At 49.6% G+C, this 17,350-nt stretch overlaps 3 protein-coding genes and 1 long non-coding RNA gene across 4 annotated transcripts; 3 read left to right on the top strand and 1 right to left on the bottom strand.

Moving 5' to 3' along the window:
• Window positions 1-2,936: 2,936 nt before the first annotated feature.
• On the top strand, window positions 2,937-3,570 carry LOC140221981 (uncharacterized). Its single transcript, XR_011897484.1, has 2 exons — window positions 2,937-3,039; window positions 3,117-3,570. It is a non-coding gene; the product is annotated as an uncharacterized lncRNA (long non-coding RNA).
• Window positions 3,571-4,360: 790 nt separating this feature from the next.
• Window positions 4,361-5,800, bottom strand: LOC117846036 (putative UDP-rhamnose:rhamnosyltransferase 1). The gene is made up of 2 exons (XM_034727133.2): window positions 5,267-5,800; window positions 4,361-5,189 (listed from the first exon to the last, which is right to left on the bottom strand). Exons 1-2 carry the CDS (start codon window positions 5,783-5,785, stop codon window positions 4,638-4,640), a joined length of 1,071 nt encoding a protein of 356 aa, XP_034583024.1. The 5' UTR covers window positions 5,786-5,800; the 3' UTR covers window positions 4,361-4,637.
• A 2,406-nt stretch (window positions 5,801-8,206) lies between these two features.
• LOC117844097 (UDP-glycosyltransferase 91D2-like) lies at window positions 8,207-12,102 on the top strand. The gene is made up of 2 exons (XM_034724871.2): window positions 8,207-8,263; window positions 11,608-12,102. The coding sequence occupies exons 1-2, from the start codon at window positions 8,207-8,209 to the stop codon at window positions 12,100-12,102; spliced, it is 552 nt and encodes a 183-aa protein (XP_034580762.1).
• A 971-nt stretch (window positions 12,103-13,073) lies between these two features.
• On the top strand, window positions 13,074-17,097 carry LOC117842426 (4-hydroxyphenylacetaldehyde oxime monooxygenase). The gene is made up of 3 exons (XM_034722881.2): window positions 13,074-13,728; window positions 15,694-16,310; window positions 16,414-17,097. Exons 1-3 carry the CDS (start codon window positions 13,305-13,307, stop codon window positions 17,020-17,022), a joined length of 1,650 nt encoding a protein of 549 aa, XP_034578772.1. The 5' UTR covers window positions 13,074-13,304; the 3' UTR covers window positions 17,023-17,097.
• Window positions 17,098-17,350: the final 253 nt, after the last annotated feature.

The following is a 17,350-nucleotide window of genomic DNA, read 5'->3' as shown; positions in this document are numbered from 1 at the left end:
ATGAATTAAGCCTTAGCATTTTCCGAGGGCAACTCGGAAGTGCAAGTGGTGCGACCCGCAAGACCCTTAACCATGAAGAGTGGCGCTCTATCATGCTGTATGTGTTGACCAACCTATCTGAAGTGGAGCCGTACATGATGTAAGTCATCGACAAACTTGTTTCGACGTATTAATGGTATCTCTTGCCTAAACGTATCTTTCTCGTTGATATAGGCAATTTCATCGTCAATTCTGGCGTAAATCAAGGCAACCGGCCCCGCACGAAGCTGAGACTCTTCTTAAAGAGGGTGCAGGAAATGGAATGCCCGATTTCATTTCTTGGTTCAAACAGAAGGTACAATTTTATTTCTTCGAACATTCTCGTTCTCGTGCATACGATTAATATAACGAACCGCCCTGTTTGTACTTGCAGAGACGAACCAATGCGTCTATGAATGTCGAGTTGAGACAGGTTGCCGATGGCTGTAACTATAGGGTCAGGTCGTTTGCCGGTTATGACGTCAACGGATATAGGTTTCACACAACAAGGCACGAGCAGAGTCGGCCCAATCGAAGAACCACAAATACCGGAGTTTTCACGCCAGGCTCCGATGGGGTCGAGTACTACGGAAGAATTGAAGAAATATACGAACTCACTTTTCATGGGTGCAAACCTCTTAATCCAGTTATATTCAAATGCCATTGGTTTGATCCATCTGTCGTGAGACGGGCCCCTAACCTTGGGCTAGTCGAAATTCGACAGTCATCCAAGTTACCAGGAGACGATGTCTATATTGTGGCTCAACAGGCCACGCAAGTTTATTATTTGTCATACCCGTGCCAAACCGACAGCCGTCTTAAGGGTTGGGATGTTGTGTACAAGGTATCGCCACACGGCAAACTACCTGTACCAAACAATGAAGATTACAATATAGATCCCGACACATACGAAGGAGAGTTATTCTAAGAAGATGGGCTCGAAGGGAGTTTTGTGATAGATTTAACCGAAGCGATCGGAATGGAAGTAGACAATGAGAGGGTTGCTGCAGAGGACGGTGGAGACGAGGTTCAGAATGTGAAGGACTTAGAATTACTTCAACGATTACAGTTAGCTAATGACAGTGATGACGACATTCCTTCTTCGGAGCACGAGCTTGACTATATCGACACGCGTGATAGTGATGATGAGACTTATGATCCAGCTAATCCCGATCATGATGATTATTTCTAATACATGTATGATTCGTAATAATTTAGCTATAATTTAATTATAATTTGCATATATTTGTAATTATGTTTTGTTTGCCTATGCTGACTCGTGTACTCTTTTTAATTGCAGGTCATTAAGCAATGGTGGGTGGTATCAGGAAGCTCACGTCAATTTGCGAGAGACTGACCGCGGCAGGGACTGGTTCAGGGTCAGGGTCACGTTCAGGGAGCGGTCGAGGGAGGCGTCGAGGCAGGCCTCGACGTAGGGTTGAGGAGGAGGAGGAGGAGGAGGTGGTCCAGAGGCCTCGAGGGAAGGGTAAAGCGGCGAGGCCCCCGTCGCCTGAACCTGAGGTGGAGGAGGAGGAGGAGGAGGTACCTTCCGCACACGCCTCTGGGGACGAGGAGGCGGCGGCGGAGGAGCAGCAGGAGCAGGAGGGGGACGGGGAGGCAGGGGATGCTCAGTCCAAGATATGGTTGCGAGGTCCCTCATCCCTCCCGAAGCGGCCGATACCTGAGCATTTACGCCCGCTCATTAAACCGGTTGGGACCAAGTAAGTAACTTTAAATATTCTTAATATTGTTCTTATGTTGAAAGTTACAAAAACTAATAATTCATATTAATGACTTGTGCAGGAGTTGGGTTAAGCTCAGCGGGGGTGACCACAACCGTAAGGCCAACGGGATCCTTGGCCTTTTGTGCAGGGTTCACTTCCCTAGCTTGGTGGTGTACGCCGGACAGCTGCAGCCGGCCTACACGTGGGACCACTACATCGCCGCCCCCGACGTCCCTGATCGTCAACAGAGAAGATTCCCCAACATAGCGGAGCGGGTCAAGGCCGAGCTGTGGGTAAGTACTCCTCGTACTAAATTGCTCAATACATCAGCTACTTGCGACATTCTTGAAATAATAACTGTATACGCGTGTATATGCAGGACTTCTATAGATGCCAGGAGGGGTTCGAGGCCAAGGCGAAGGCTGTCTGTGATGTAGCCGCCAAGAAGCTCGTGAAGGACATGCATTACAAGGCGCGCATCCAGGCCATCATAGAATTCAACGCTCAATACAAACGTACGAAGGTTAGAAAAGAGGAGGCAAGAACAATGAACATGACTAAGGACCAATTCATGAGGGTAAGTAAAGAACGTTGATGCTTACTATTTCTGATTAATTAGGTTTATTTTCTTGTTCCATATGTCACACGTTTGATGATGTAGGTGCCTCCGTGGTGGTGTCGTGCGCATATGCCGTGCTGGGAGAGGATGGTCGACGTGTGGTTGGAGCCCGGGTGGTTGGAGAACCACCTTGCTTGCCGGCAGCGGCGTTTGCAGATGCCGACTGCACCACACCATCAAGGCAACCTAAGCCTTGATGAATATAGAGAAAAATGGGTACGCAACTTCAATTCTTTATTGTAACCTTCTGATCTACGTAATTTTTAATGATTTTGTATTTTGCCGCAGTCGGCGTCACATGATGGCCGACCTTGCTTCCAGCTCAAGGCATGGGTCCTCTCCAAAAAGGGCAAGGCGACGGCCGATATAGATTTCAACCCAGACGACCCGTCCGAGGCGTACAGCCACCCTAGCATACACAGCCGCGTCAACGAGTATACAAAGATGGCTAGGGAGGTTCACGGGCCAGACTTCGATCCGAGCTCCGAGGACATTGATGGAGAAATCGTGATGAGGGTGGGAGGAGGCAAGAAGCATGGCCGATATTGGATTGGCGACGGCGTCATCGACATGGCCTCTACTCCCACTCTCTCCCAGATCCGAGCTAGGAGCACGGACTCGAGCCCGGCGGTACGCCCACGACCCACCGCTGCACAGTTCCAGATGGAGGCTCTACAGGTTCTTTCTCTTCCATTCATCGTTCGTTGTTGTTATACTTTAGCTTTGCATTATAACATTGCAATGAAATATTGTAGGCCCAGGTGGAAGAATCAAGGAAGGCACAAGAGGAGATTAAGGCGCAGATGGAGGCGCAGATGGAGGAAATGCGGCGGAGGATGGAGGAGGAAAACCGGATTAGGATGGAGCAGATGTTCCAGTACATGCAGAACTTTGCTACGAGCATGGGACAGCCTTTGCCTCCGCCACCGCCGATGATGTTCCCTCCGCCTCAGCCACCTACGACTACTCCTGTGAGTCACTTGACACATTGTGCTTAAGATTCAATAGTTTAAATTTGACAACTTTAGATGTTACCTCAGAATGTCCTATCCTATGTGCAGAATCAATCGGCGGCTTCGAATAATGAAGATCAAGATTTGTCGCAGTGGTCTCCTTGGCCTCCACGGAAGTAGACTTGGTTGTGAACAATGTGGAAACTAAATTGTGAGAAGAACTTGGATTTATGGATTATTTCGTGCTTATGTTGAATTATGCCTGTGGTGTTTATGAATTATGCCTGTGGTTGTGAATTATCCATGTGGTTGTTTATTACAAATGCCTGTGATATGTGTATTGTGAATTGAGAGGGGTCCGTTATACGTGGCAAAATGTCGAAAAAGGGGGGGGGGTTCTGGTCACTTTGCCGAGTGTTACACTCGGCAAAGAGGGGCCTTTGCCGAGTGTTTTGGACTTAACACTCGGCAAAGGGGGCGTTCCCAGGTGCAGGAAAGGTACCTTTGCCGAGTGCTAGGGTCAAGGCACACGGCAAAGGGGCCGGCTTTGCCGAGTGCCTGGGGCCCGGCACACGGCAAAGGGGGCCGGCTTTGCCGAGTGCCTGGGACCCGGCACACGGCAAAGGGGGGCGGCTTTGCCGAGTGCCTAGGACCCGGCACACGGCAAAGGGGCCGGGTTTGCCGAGTGCCTAGTGGGTGACACTCGGCAAAGGCCCGGTCTTTGCCGAGTGTTGGCACTCGGCAAAGACCCGGTGTTTGCCGAGTGCCTCCCATCTGGCACTCGGCAAACCCGCCGTTACCCCGACGCCGTCATCCCGCATTTCGCCGAGTACATCTTTTCGCCGAGTGTTTTTTGGCCGTCGGCAAAATGTTTGCCGAGTGCTCGAGTTTTGACACTCGGCAAACTAGTCTTTGCCGACACAAAATTTGCCGTGTGCGCTTTGCCGAGTGTTACACTCGGCAAAGCCTTTGCCGAGTGTTTTAAGGCCTTTGCCGAGTGCCTGGGGCACTCGGCAAAGGTTCTGTTTCCCGTAGTGAGTAGCATGTTGAAAGAAGTGAATCATTGCCTCTTATCTTCATATGACTTAAATAGGAATTGGTACATGTTTCTCATGTCTCAAGCAGTCTCGTAAGCATTAGTCTTCTGTTCATCTATGATTTACTAATGTTGGAACTCTTAAGAGAAAAAAAAAAACTATACAGTAATGTTCTGGAACTCGGGAGTAGCTTTTCCACATTCTTGAGCACATGCTGATAAATTGCTACACTTTTAGTTCAATGTGGTCACCAATGAATATGGCAGAGTAAGTTTTTACTATATACCTACTTGACAAGGAAAGGAAGCACTAAGCAAAGTTTTCTTGTGACCGCGTATGGAGTGTGGATCCTTTTTAGAGCCACGGACCTTGCGGGCTGGGCGTCGAGCCAGCGCATGACGGGCCCCACGCCGCCGCCGGCGTCCTCCTCCTCCTCGCCGCCGCCTCCGCCGCCAGCGTGGGCGGCGGCCAAGACGGCGTCGTACGGAGCGAGGAGGCCGGAGGGCACGACGGGCTTTCCGTAGAGCTCGCGGAGGAGGGCGCAGGCCGCCGGGCCGTCGACCTCGCGGCTGCTACGGCAGACGAGGAGCGGGCAACGCCGTTCGGTCTCCCAGAAGCGGCTCATGTCGGAGGTGCCGGACGCGTTGGGGTGGAACCCGCCGGCGATCCTCTTGGCCTCGTGGAGGTGGAAAGCGGGGGTGGACGACGCGGACGGGATCCATGGCGGCGGGACGGTGAACTGCTCCGGCGCCGTCCTCGGGTGCGCGTCGTTCGCCGCCTTGGGTCCCATGAACGCGACAAATGGCGCCGGGAAGATGAGAAACAGAGCGCACGGCACCTGCAACGCATCAACGATGACGTCACAATCATAACCAGCCATCATACGAGGATCGGAGTTCGTCGGCGACGACGTGCCTTGTGCTGTTCGGCGATGGGTGGGAGCCAGTTGTGGGCGAAGTCGAGGATGATCCAGTCAGGCCTCTTGGCGTGCCCCTCCCCGCCGGCGCCGGCGAAGGCCTCCGCGAGGAAGGAGGCGACGGGGCCGGCGAGGCCGTCGAAGGCGAGCTTGAGGAGCTCGACCTTCTCCGGCGGGACGTCGGCCGTGGACTCAGCGCCATCAGGGAGTCCATCCACGGCCGGCAGGGGCAGGGACACGAGGCGGATGCGCGGGGAGAGCTCCCGGGGAAGCCTGGCCACGTTCCTCGGGGCGGAGACGAAGGTGACGAGGTGGCCGCGGCGCGCCAGCTGCCCGGCGAGCTCGAGGAACGGGACGATATGGCCGAAGGCGAGCCATGGGAACACCACGACGTGGAGGGGCGGTTCTTGCGTGGATTCTGCCATGACCATGAATGGTGCGCAGCTGCATCCTCGAGGATCTAAGCTAGCTGGAGTCTTATTGCAGGAGCGGGAGCTTGCTGACAAATGCGACGCCATTTGGCTTTGCTTGTATAAACCAACTACGGATTCGATAAGATCACAAGAGAGATTGGCAATCGATTGCTTAATTATTGTTATGTTGAGATGATTGATACATTTCAGTGCCCGCGTCAATTATGCTAATTCTTTTTTAGTAGCGTGCAGAGAATAGATCAAGATTTTAAGACTCAACCTTTCTAAAGCTACTTCATCAGAACACAAATAACACCAGGTGTTTCCAGTTGTCCTAAATCAAATCCTTTTCTTAGCTTTGATCAGCAATAGCTAAAAATATAAATAGTTTTTACAACACAAGGTTGATGTCATTAAATTCGTTACGAAAAGTAATTATGTATTTGTTTCTATTTAAAATATTATTATATAAATTATATTCTAAATTGTTGATGTCCCATAGACTATAGTACTGTGCATATATATTTTGGTGCCCTTGAGACGATAGAAGCAGGAACATAGATTATGATTGCAATTAAGGCAATGGCCCCGCTGGGTCTGGGTGTGACTATTTTCATGTGCTTGAATTGTTTTCCACTCGCATAGAAGACATCTAGATCAACACCAAGGGACACGCAAGCTTACCCCCAAAAAAAAAGTACAAGTAAGCTTACCTGCAAATGTAATCGACTACATTAGGTGGCCCAGGAAGCAATAATACCCATGGCCATGGGCCGGTGGGAGAGCTGGACCAGGCCAGGAATATGAGAAAAGAGGAAAAAGAAAGTGGCTTAGCCCATTAGGTGGGAACTAAGATAAATGGGGAAAATGACTTATGGGCCAGGTTTAAGAAGAGTTTTGGCCTAGGTATTAAACCAGAAATGATTTTAGAACTTGTTTCAATGGTTTTGGAGCTTTGGGTCAATTCGGATTCGAATAAAATTCTAATATCGAGGAGTTTCTAGAAGGTTTAGAATTTGGAGCTCACAAATCTAACACACATGTGCGATTTTTATGCAAGTCAATTTCGAAAAATAATTTTTATTTATTTCTAATTAATTAAATAGAGATAATTACTTGGGATTTGTTGTAAAATTCAAAAAGTTACAGAACGACTCACTAAACGAGTTAGTAACTTGGAATATATCTACTAACAGAAAATCAATACATGATATGGTTATTCAAACTTTTGTGTGGGTCTTCACGTCTTCACTTTGTTCCAAAAAAGATATCCCAAATATGTCCAGTTAAATCCTTCCTCGGCTGTTTATGTGATGTCCGATCATAAATCCTTCCTCTACCACTTCTTCGAAGGGAATATTAAGCCTATTTTCATGACTTCTGGCGGTAGAACAAAACATGGCTTCTTCTTCGGTTATTTATGCGATCTAAAGTTTCTCTCTTTTAATTTCACGGCAGTAGACAGTCATCAATAATCCGTTTTCTTATCTGGATTCTTAATCAGATAAATAAGTAGCAGGTTATTTGCTCCGTCGAATTTGAAAATTAGTCTTTTGTTGTTGGATAACGATAGTCTTGTTTTTTTTTTCCGCAAGGGATTCCCTCTACAGCCAATGCCAAGGAATTGAAGCTGGACAGGGCCCTTCGGGTGAGTCTACATGTCGCTGAAGGCGACAGTTCTCCTCCTATCTCCTGAAGAACGGCCCAGCAAACGACCACCAGGACGTCGGCATCTTCACAAAGCTGACACCGCCGGCGCTTCGAGCTTTCCCGTGCTGCCTCCTTCTTCAAATCCCGCCGCCGTTCACGCCCGCGACACCCTCCAGGCAGGCCCGTACCTACGTTTTTTTGCCTGGTGCAAAATATAAAGTGGAGCCTATATTTATAAAATGCAAATAGCTAAAATGCACGTAAGTCCTCATGTAATACCATAAGTATTCATGCAAAACGATTAAATGACGAATCTTACTTACTGATAAGTTCTTAGCTTCCATTAAAAAGCATCATTCTTCTAGTATTCTTCGAAATAGGCACAGTATTACATTACTTGCACCTTCTCAGCGAATCACGTGATCACGCCTTCACGCGGTAGCTTCTGTTGTGAAGAAGTCAGGCCTGCCGTCAGAGCCCCAGAGGTGGAGTCGCTGCCTGCATGCAGGCTTGATTGCGGCGGTAGCTTCACAGAATCGCAGTTCGCGCGCAGCTCGGCGAGACGGCGACTCGGCGAGATTGCGGCGGCTGGCGGCGCTCACGTGATCTGGCGATTAGATTTAGATTCCTAATCGGCAGACGTCAGGCGACAGCGGCAAGCCAGGCCTGCTAATCGGAGTATCAGTCTATCAGACGGTTATGGACTCCTGGTCCGGCAACACGCAATGAGCCAATGACCCAACAGATTCTCCAGGCCAAAAAATCAAAAAGTTGCATGCAGGCCTGGTCCGCTGGTTGCATGCAGAATTGCAGATGCAGGCAGGAACAGAGTTATAGAGGCCACCAAGCACCAGACTACTAGAGGAAGATCGACACATGGGGGACCCAAAATTTTGGAAGCCTGGTGCAGTCGGCCCACTTGCCATGGGTGATGTACGGGCCTGCCTCCAGCAACTCTTGTCGTCAAATTCGACATCGCCGACCGCCACCACCCTAACCCAACTTTTTCGGGGTGTCTTCGTGATGCCCCCGTCGCCTTCACCGCCCACCAGATGTCCTCTACCGCCGGCAGCTGGCGCTATATGCCGTCTTACCACTCCACCCACAACCCATCATCACCGCCGGTAGCCGCCGCCCAAGATCCTCCCTTGATACCCGTGGTCTCGCCGGAGAAGCCTCTACCCAAGCAGCTCCGAACCCCGTAGCGCCTAACCCTAGTGCAGCGGCGAGGTGGCGGAAGATGCCGCATTGAGGAGGAAGAAGCGACTCGTGAAGGGAGGAGGAGGCCGGCCGAAACGCGCGCTGGCCCATCCATCATCCTTTAGGTTAGGTGACAGCTGCTTAATTATTTGCATCATATGCGATACATAGATTTCCCCGGGTCCTTCTCCTGGACTTGGCGGCACACAAGTTGGCCGGATTCAAAGCCTGCAGATTAAACAAAACGAACAGATTTCAGTTCGGACTCCAACGGGAATATCTAGAGTCATATCGCTGAAAGAATAGCAGGCCTACGGGAGCCTCAACCCGTTCCTACCTGTTGCGTGGAGACACCTGTCTCGCGTGGATCACCCTGCGCAGCGCGTGTGCCCGTGCCCGCGACCGTGTGCTGCATTTGAGCCTGCCGGCCGGCTTCACGTTGTTGGTTTTGCCGGCTCCTGTCCTGTGCCGTCTGTGCCTCTCCTTTTTTTTTTGGCCACACTTCGTTTGTTTGGGCTTCTTTCCATCTTTTGCTTGGGCTAGGCTGCCGCCAACGTTCTCTCAAAAATAAAACACCGCACTGCTATCAATTGCTAAGGTCAGGTGCAGGCATGCAGTCTATCAGAGATAAAACAACACACACACGACCTTGCGCACGAACTTTCAGTAATCACTATCAAAGCAAACAAACTCATCAGAAAAAACTATGCTATACATTTCCACAACAAAACAATAAAATACGTGAACAGGCGTCATGGTATCGTTGATTGATCACTTCAGTTTATACACAGCCACAAAGAGCACATGCAATATCTGTCTCCTTCGCGGGGAAAAAACACAGTAAGCATGACATTTGGCAAAGAGTTCGTTGTACCTCCACACTCATCTCCCTTACCATATTTACATAAGATGTGCATGTACAGCCTTCTACAAAGACAGGCGCATCAAACTGAGAGTCATGCACCAACATGCTATTGCTTCATCTGCAGTCCCAGCCTCCTATAACAACGAATAAAGATTAGCTCCTTCAGGCTGCATCATGTAGACACCACACCATACTGGATTAGCACAAACCCATCCATGCTTATCCAGTGTATAAGCTGCCTTCAAGCACCACAGCAAAAAAAGACGACCTCACCAAGAAGAGGACATGAGAATAGGACCAACTGATCTACGGCCCACAGGCATATGTGTATATAGAAGACATTCAGCTGACCATAAAGCAGCCACGTTGCATCGGTAAATGACGAGGCCCATCACGAACGGGCCACTCACGATGATATCACCGGTGAGGCCCATTTGGAGAAAGCCCAGTACAACCCAAAAAAGATCGATCCTAGCCATTATCTCTATCGAACGGGGGGAGCGTCGTCGACAGGCGCGGCGTAGCGCGCCCCTCTACCTAGTCAAGCAAACCGACCCTAATAACTCCAACTCCTGGATGTGTTCTCTATCTTGTTGCTCTGCAGCTAGCTTTCCTGTTCATTCATGAAGCACGTGAATCACATAAGTGGAAGCTACAACTCTGCTTGGTACAGTGCCAATCATATTAGAATTTGCGAACTGAGCTACGTAAGATTTCTTATGGTGGAACCTACCTACCAGAATTCGAGTCCTCGACTTTAGCACTACTGCTCACATTTTCCTAGATTTATTCTATGATTTTACCAGGTAGGTGACATGCCTGTCGACAGCGAGACGCTAGTGGTAACTTCGTCAATCTTGAGGATTTGCCGGCTCAGTCTCTCGAAGATGCTCATAGGGGTAGGATTGCATGCGTGTGTTCTTGTGCGAGCGTCCGCGTCGGTGGGATTCGAAAAAAAATCATATTAGAATTTGTTTGAAAATAAAACCGTCGTGGTATTGTCCAGAACTACCGTGAAAAAATAATGACGGAATATATTTTCACGATATTCATAAGTAAGCCTAAGCTAATGTACCAATCTCTAATATACGAAACGCGGGTCGATTCCGCGCGCGGGTAGCGGGTCCACGTCGCCCGTTAACCAGCAAGCCATCGGATTTGCCCAGCTTGCGATGTTGACCGTCCGATTGCGGGTCCATCCGGATCCCCGCCCGTTAATCGTGCACCCGCGCTCACGAATCGTCAGGAACCCACCCGTCCCCTCCGCCCCTTCGCCTGCCGCGCCGCCCGCCCCTCCACCGGCCGTGCCTCTCCAATCCTGATTCCCGCATGCCCGCGCGTCCCTTCTGATGGACCCAATACGATGTCGTGGCCTGTTTTGAAATATTGGGGGCACTTTATTAGCGATCTGCTATGGATAGATATGTTTTTGGAGGAAATTTTTTTAGGAGAACCCCAATACATAGTTTTGGGGAAGAATTTTTTGGGATACTCTTGGAGTTGCTCGGAACGGAAGGTGGAAAATAAATGGAGAAAGAAAAGGAAAAAAATGAGAAATTGTTGATTATGGGTTAAACATATTTTTAGGAGATTAAATATTTATTAATCATTTCCATTTCGTATTGTATTATAAATTGGGAGAAAATATAAAATTCATCTATCAATACTTAGGTTCATATCGTACATTGGACCCTTCCATTCATTCATCAAAATATAAGAGATGTCGTTCTGCTAAATATTTTTCAAAACGATTTTATCTCCACTACACTAAAGAAGGAGGAGCTAGAGACAGAACCATTTTATTTGGAGGGGAGTCCTACCAAATTGGCCGAAGTATCGGAGTTGCTACAGTAAGGGTGTTGGCCGAAGTATGATATGCAAATGTAGCCTCGATCACTCAAATCAGCAAGGGCCAGGCGCTTGAGAGCGTAAGTGGCACAAGGAGCAGCTGCAAGTAGAAATCAATGTCGCCCCTGTTGACGGGTCCCTGCAATAATCAGCTGGAGCGAAGGAGTGTTCTACGATAGGCACTTGGGAGAGCAGCAGCCAGTTCTCCCACCGTAGATATTTCTGTCTCTTCCTTGAATATATTGAGCAAGAAAAACTGGTAGAAATATCCAATGAACCAGTAGAAGAAGATTATACTCTCTAGTAGAAATAACACTTAAAAGTACAGCATCATTACATATTTCCCAATAACACTGAAAAATAGTACCAAAAATATATCTGGGCGCTCCGGAAACATGCCGCCGCCGCCGGCGGCGGGCTGCTCCCGGCCGGGTTCGAGCGCCGCGTCGCCGCAGCCGGGCGCGGGGTGGTGCGCGCCGGGTGGTTGCCGCAGGTTCGCGTGCTCGCGCACGCCGCGGTGGGCGCCTTCATGACGCACGCCGGCTGGAGCTCGCTCGTGGAGAGCTTCCTGCTCGGGCACCCGCTCGTGATGCTGCCGCTGGCCGGCGACCAGGGCCTCACGGCGCGGGTGATGGCGGCGAGGCGGGCCGGCCTGGAGGTGCCGAGGGCGGCGGACGACGGGTCGGTGGCCAGGGACGACGTCGCGGCGGCGGTGAGGAGGGTGCTGGTTGAGGAGGAAGGGGAGGCGTTCGCGCGCGCCGCCAGGGAGTTGCAACGGGTGCTCTGGGACAGGGAGACGCAGGAGGGGTACGTCGATGACCTCGTCCACAACTTGTTACTCCAACGCCGCAGGGAATAGGCTTTATGGGCCAAGGAGCTTCACTTGTGTGTGTGCAATCGTTCTCGTTTACTTTGGTGTACTGTATAGTTTCACCTTGCATGGTGTTTATCTAGAGTACTGTTATTTTTTTTAGTAATCCCTTTTCTGTCATTGCAATTTCTCACAATCCCTTCTCTACCACCATCAGTGGCACAGGTGGCCCCATGTACCACTGTGACATGAATGGCAAATAAGGGATAGAAATATTTTGCAATGTAAAATTGGCGACTGCCCTTGTTTTTATTTGCAATAATTTTGTATTTAAAATATTGATGTATGTTGTGCATGAAAAAAACCCGCCTCGGTTCAAATCCAATGACCACACAGGTGGTTATTTATCTGTAGATTTTAAATAATTTGATTATTAACTTCTTACTTGCTTCAAGTTGACGATAGAACTTGAGAATAATTAAAACCCACTAACAAATTATGTCCTTGCTTGAGAACAATCCGAAGGACAGGCGGGAAAGATGAGATTGTGAAAGGATTCACAACATCACACACCACAGCAGCACAGCTTCATGTTCAAAAAAAAAAAAACAAACATCACAGCTGGGAAAGAAAAGGGGAAAGAAAAGGGGAAAGAAATACCAGCAGGAAAGGGGGATTTAATTCAGGCAAGTGGGCTGTAGTCCAATACGGGTGTTGGGCTGCAAACGGGTGCAACACACAACCCAAACATGCATGGTGCTTAAACATCAGGTGAGCCCGTGTTACCGATGAAAGTGGGCTATGGACAAAATTTCAGCTTTCGACTAGGAACAGTACTGTCTTAAAAAAAGTGTAATATTTTGAAAGTATTTTTTTTTATCATCTACAAAAGTTATTTTGAAATATTCAAAGAAATTACAGTCGAAACTAAAATGTGTCAACTACATGTATATATATGTATCAAAAGTTCAAAACAATAGATATTTGGAGATTGGAGGGGAGCATATTGATTTTTTTAGGTTAGTCCTCCATGTTTCTCGATCTGTCACCGTCGCCGCGATTCCCAGACCACCACCCATATCGATTGATAGACTTGTGCAATCGTCCCGCCGCTCGTGGACACATGTATGCGAGGACCTCTAATTTGGCCTTTCTGCGCATAGGTTTCTTCCTGCCGACACATTTCTTTGTCACCTCCGCACTGAACTGAAAGTGAATGATCCAGTTAAATTGGAACTCACCTCCTCCTCATGTATAAGCAATCAGAGCAGCCCAGCATCGTAAGCACACATGCACAGTTATTCGGGTCCAACACGGAAGCAGAAGGCACCATGGACACACAGCAGCCTCTTCTTCCTCTGGTGGTGGTCCCACTCCTCGTCGTCCTTCCTCTCCTCTACCTGCTCTTGTCGTGGAGGAGGAAGAAAGGAGCAGCCGATGATGGAAGGAGAGCTCCGCCGCCGGGGCCCCCGGAGCAGCTGCCGGTGCTGGGCAACCTCCTCCAGATCGGCAGCCGGCCGCACCGCTACTTCCAGGCGGTGGCGCGGAGGTACGGCCCCGTCGTGGAGGTGCGGCTCGGCCGCGTGCGCACCGTGGTCGTCTCGTCGCCGGAGGCCGCCAAGGACCTCCTCCGGACCAACGACCAGCACTGCTGCAGCCGCCCCAACTCGCCAGGCAAGTATATTGGCTACTGATGCCGAATTATTATGTTCTAGTGTCTGTAACTAGCAAATTAACGTACGTGCTCCGGGTCGAGGTCCATTTTGAGATTAATTATACGGTGGTTATCCAAATTATTGAACTTGTTTTTTATAAACGTTTGACCAATATGAAGAAAGAGAAATTGGCATCCAAAATTTGCTTCCACGAGAAATATAATCTGGCACCGGACCATGGTCCTTCCCAACCGCATCCATTATTGCCATGCTCTACATCATCCAACCCCTGTATAGCTCTTGCTGCATTAGTGTCTTACTTTTCTTATAGTCAGAGTAAATTGAAGTGGTGCACTTGCCTTATGATTGCGTAGAGTTTAGTCATTACGGTAAAATATGAATATATTCGTTGTTTTTTCATTTTTTTGGCACTACTAGATAAATGATCTCTCATCCTGAGGCTTAGTACTGGTCACCTTTTGGCTTGGTACTAATGCTAACATTAGTACCGGACCTTCCGATGAGGCCTCCGTGATCTCCTTTAAGGTCACGCTTTAGTACCGAGTGGAGCCTCCATCCGGTACTAAATCTTCACCTGGTACTGAAGCGTGACCTTTAGTATCGAGTGGAGCCCCCATCCGGTACTAAAGGGTTTCCCGTCCACGTACCGCAAGAACTTAGATTTTTTCACATGATTCCACGCGCCGCCTGCCCCCCCCCCCCCCCGCCCCCTCCCTTATCTCCTTCCGCTATCTTTCTCTCCTCCCCACTGCTATCTTTCTTTCTCTCCAATGCTATCTTTCTCTCCTCTATCTTCTTCCTTCCGCTAGCTAGATCTCCTTCCACTGCCTCCCCTCCCCTCCCCCCTTCGCGAGCCCCTCACCGGTAGTGAGGAGCAGCGGCGGGGCGAGGTGAGCGGCGGTGGCGACGGCGGCCATCGGGAGCGGCGGGGCGGAGGCGGTGGAGCAGGCGGGTGGATGGGAGGGGGCTGGTGGGGGCAGAGGCGAGCGGCGGGAGGGGGCCGGTGAGGGGGGCGGCGGGGGGAAGGAGTGGGAGGGGGGGCTGGGATTCATTTATTTTTATTTTTTAATACGTTTTAGTACCGGTTATCTCAACCGGTACTAAAGGGACCCTTTAGTACCTAATTCCCAGTTGTGGAATCGGTACTAAAAGGTTCCCAACCGGTACTAGACGTGAATTTCCTAGTAGTGAGGGGTGCATTAGCACCCTTAATTACTATATACCTTCGCCTAGTTACTACCGTGCCGGAGAGGAGGAAGAAGCTAATGCGGATCTAATAAGAACATCCACAGTTGTAGTGGGAATCCATGCTTCATCTTTCTCTCCTATTGTGGGTACCAATTCCAGCAAGAAAAAAAGCAGCCCCCGGGGTGAATATATATGCATTCATGCCCATTTCAATTATTGAATAAAATATTATTTTATAGAATCAAGTCGGCCACTGGCCAATACTTTAGTTACATGCAAACAAATTTAAGCTATATTTGTCCACAGATGGGCCCATGTTACTTTCGACATCGATGTTGCATGTTGTGGTGGAAAACGAATTGAAGCATCGTCTTGACGTGGCAATGCAATGTCATTTCTAATCAAATTCTGAAAAACGAATTGAAGCATCATCTTATACAAATCATCGATTTTTGTATATAAGGAAAGGTCTCGTCAGAGCGTTCGCCGCCTTAGAGATAACTCTGCCAAATTCTCACACTTCAAAAATAAAGTTATAGGTTAAAATGAAACGCAGATAAAAAAATGTTCTACCATACAGCAACTTTGAGCTAACAAGTTGGATCTTTAAACTTTTTTTTTCAGTGTTTAAACACGAAATTTGAACTCTCGACCTGGAGTTATAATTTTTTGACTAAGATGAGTACCAACTAGTATAAATCACTAACACCACACTCCTGAACATCTAGCTCGTTGAACATTTTTGTTCATCAGTAAGCACACGAAAAATCTTCAGGTCCCAGGGTGCTGAGCTACGACTTCCTGGACGTGGCCTTCAGCCCCTACAGCGACTACTGGCGGGAGATGCGTAAGCTCTTCATCCTCGAGCTCCTCAGCATGCGCCGCGTCCAGTCCTTCGCCTACGCCCGCGCCGCCGAGGTCGACCGCCTCGTCGCCTCCCTCGCCGCCGCCGCTGGCAGCTCCTCCTCCCCTCATCATCCGGGCGCCCCCGTCGTCGACCTCAGCGAGAAGCTGTACGCGCTCTTCGACGGCATCGTCGGCACGGTGGCGTTCGGCAAGATGTACGGGTCGGCGCAGTTCGAGCGGAGCAGCTTCCAGCGGGTCATGGAGGACACGCTGCGCGTGCTGGGGAGCTTCACCTTCGAGGACTTCTTCCCGGCGTCGCGCCTCGCCCGGTGCGCCGACGCCCTCACCGGCGCCGCCGCCCGGAGGCGGCACATCTTCCGCCAGATCGACCGTTTCTTCGACTCGGTCATCGATAAGCACCTCGAGCCTGAGCGGCTGCAGGCTGGGGTGCAGGAGGATATGGTGGACGCGCTGGTGAAGATGTGGAGGGAGAAGGACGACGAGGCTGTTGGGCTGACGCGCGCCCATATCAAGGGAATCCTCTTGGTAATGGTTTTTGTCTTTTTGGTTGTAATCCATTTTCTAATTTCTATTAGTACAAAACATAACCATACAAAATGCTAATGTTCATGCAAACAACCTCGATCAGGATACATTTTCAGGAGGCATCGACACTTGCTCGGTGACGATGATCTGGATCATGTCCGAGCTCATGAGGAACCCGAAGGTGATGCGGAAGGCGCAAGCCGAGGTCCGCGGTCTGGTGGAAAACAAAACAAGAGTGGATGAAGAAGATGTCAAAAAACTCAGGTACCTAAAGATGGTGGTGAAGGAAAACTTCAGGCTGCACCCACCGGGGACCCTGTTGATCCCAAGGGAAACCATGCAGAGGTGCGTGATCGGCGGCTACGACGTGCTTCCGGGCACAAGAGTGTTTGTGAACGTTTGGGCCATGGGGAGGGATCCTAGCATTTGGGATGACCCGGAGGAGTTCAGGCCCGAGCGGTTCGAGGGGAGCCATGTTGATTTCAGAGGCTCGGATTTTGAGCTCCTCCCGTTCGGTTCAGGGCGAAGGTCATGCCCTGCCGTGGCCATGGGCGTCGCCAATGTGGAGCTTGCACTGGCCAACCTGCTGTATTGCTTTGACTGGGAACTTCCTCAAGGGATGAGGGAGGAGGACATTGATATGGAAGAAACCGGGCAGCTTGTGTTTAGGAAGATGGTGCCTCTTTGTCTTGTGCCTATCAAGCGTGTATAAGTTGTAAGATTCGAGAGTGATGGACTACTACATTCTTTCAAGATTTCGTCCTAATAAATTGAACTATTTTACGTAGTTTGCTTGAGATAAATGTTTCAATCTTGCACTATTCATAATACCCATCGGTATCGCAGGGCAAATCCTCCGTCCAGCACCAAATGGAAGGAGCTCAAAATTGAATCCTTGGAAATCAATGTCAACATCTTCAAACCTCTCAGGGCAAAACTCCTCAGGATTCTTCCAACAGGTAGGGTCCCTTCCAATAGCCCAAACTTTCACAAAAATCCTTGTCTTGGGAGGTTTACATGCTGCAAGGTCTCCCTCGGGA

The sequence above is a fragment of the Setaria viridis genome, chromosome 2 (assembly GCF_005286985.2).
Source record: "Setaria viridis chromosome 2, Setaria_viridis_v4.0, whole genome shotgun sequence".
In the NCBI taxonomy this organism is placed as follows: Eukaryota; Viridiplantae; Streptophyta; class Magnoliopsida; order Poales; family Poaceae; genus Setaria; species Setaria viridis.
Note: the sequence above shows the minus strand (reverse complement) of the source record. Positions and strands in the feature narration are given on the sequence as shown.

Bases quoted from the DNA above. Each gene is read 5' to 3' on its own strand.
- LOC117846036 (XM_034727133.2), bottom strand. From the start codon at position 5,785: ATGGCGTCGCATTTGTCAGCAAGCTCCCGCTCCTGCAATAAGACTCCA. The intron at 5,190-5,266 runs GCACGTCGTCGC...GATGCGTTGCAG, and splicing joins CCATCGCCGAACAGCACAAG to GTGCCGTGCGCTCTGTTTCT.
- LOC117844097 (XM_034724871.2), top strand. From the start codon at position 8,207: ATGGGGGACCCAAAATTTTGGAAGCCTGGTGCAGTCGGCCCACTTGCC. The intron at 8,264-11,607 runs GTACGGGCCTGC...ACTGAAAAATAG, and splicing joins GCCCACTTGCCATGGGTGAT to TACCAAAAATATATCTGGGC.
- LOC117842426 (XM_034722881.2), top strand. From the start codon at position 13,305: ATGTATAAGCAATCAGAGCAGCCCAGCATCGTAAGCACACATGCACAG. The intron at 13,729-15,693 runs GCAAGTATATTG...AAAAATCTTCAG, and splicing joins CAGCCGCCCCAACTCGCCAG to GTCCCAGGGTGCTGAGCTAC. The intron at 16,311-16,413 runs GTAATGGTTTTT...AACCTCGATCAG, and splicing joins ATATCAAGGGAATCCTCTTG to GATACATTTTCAGGAGGCAT.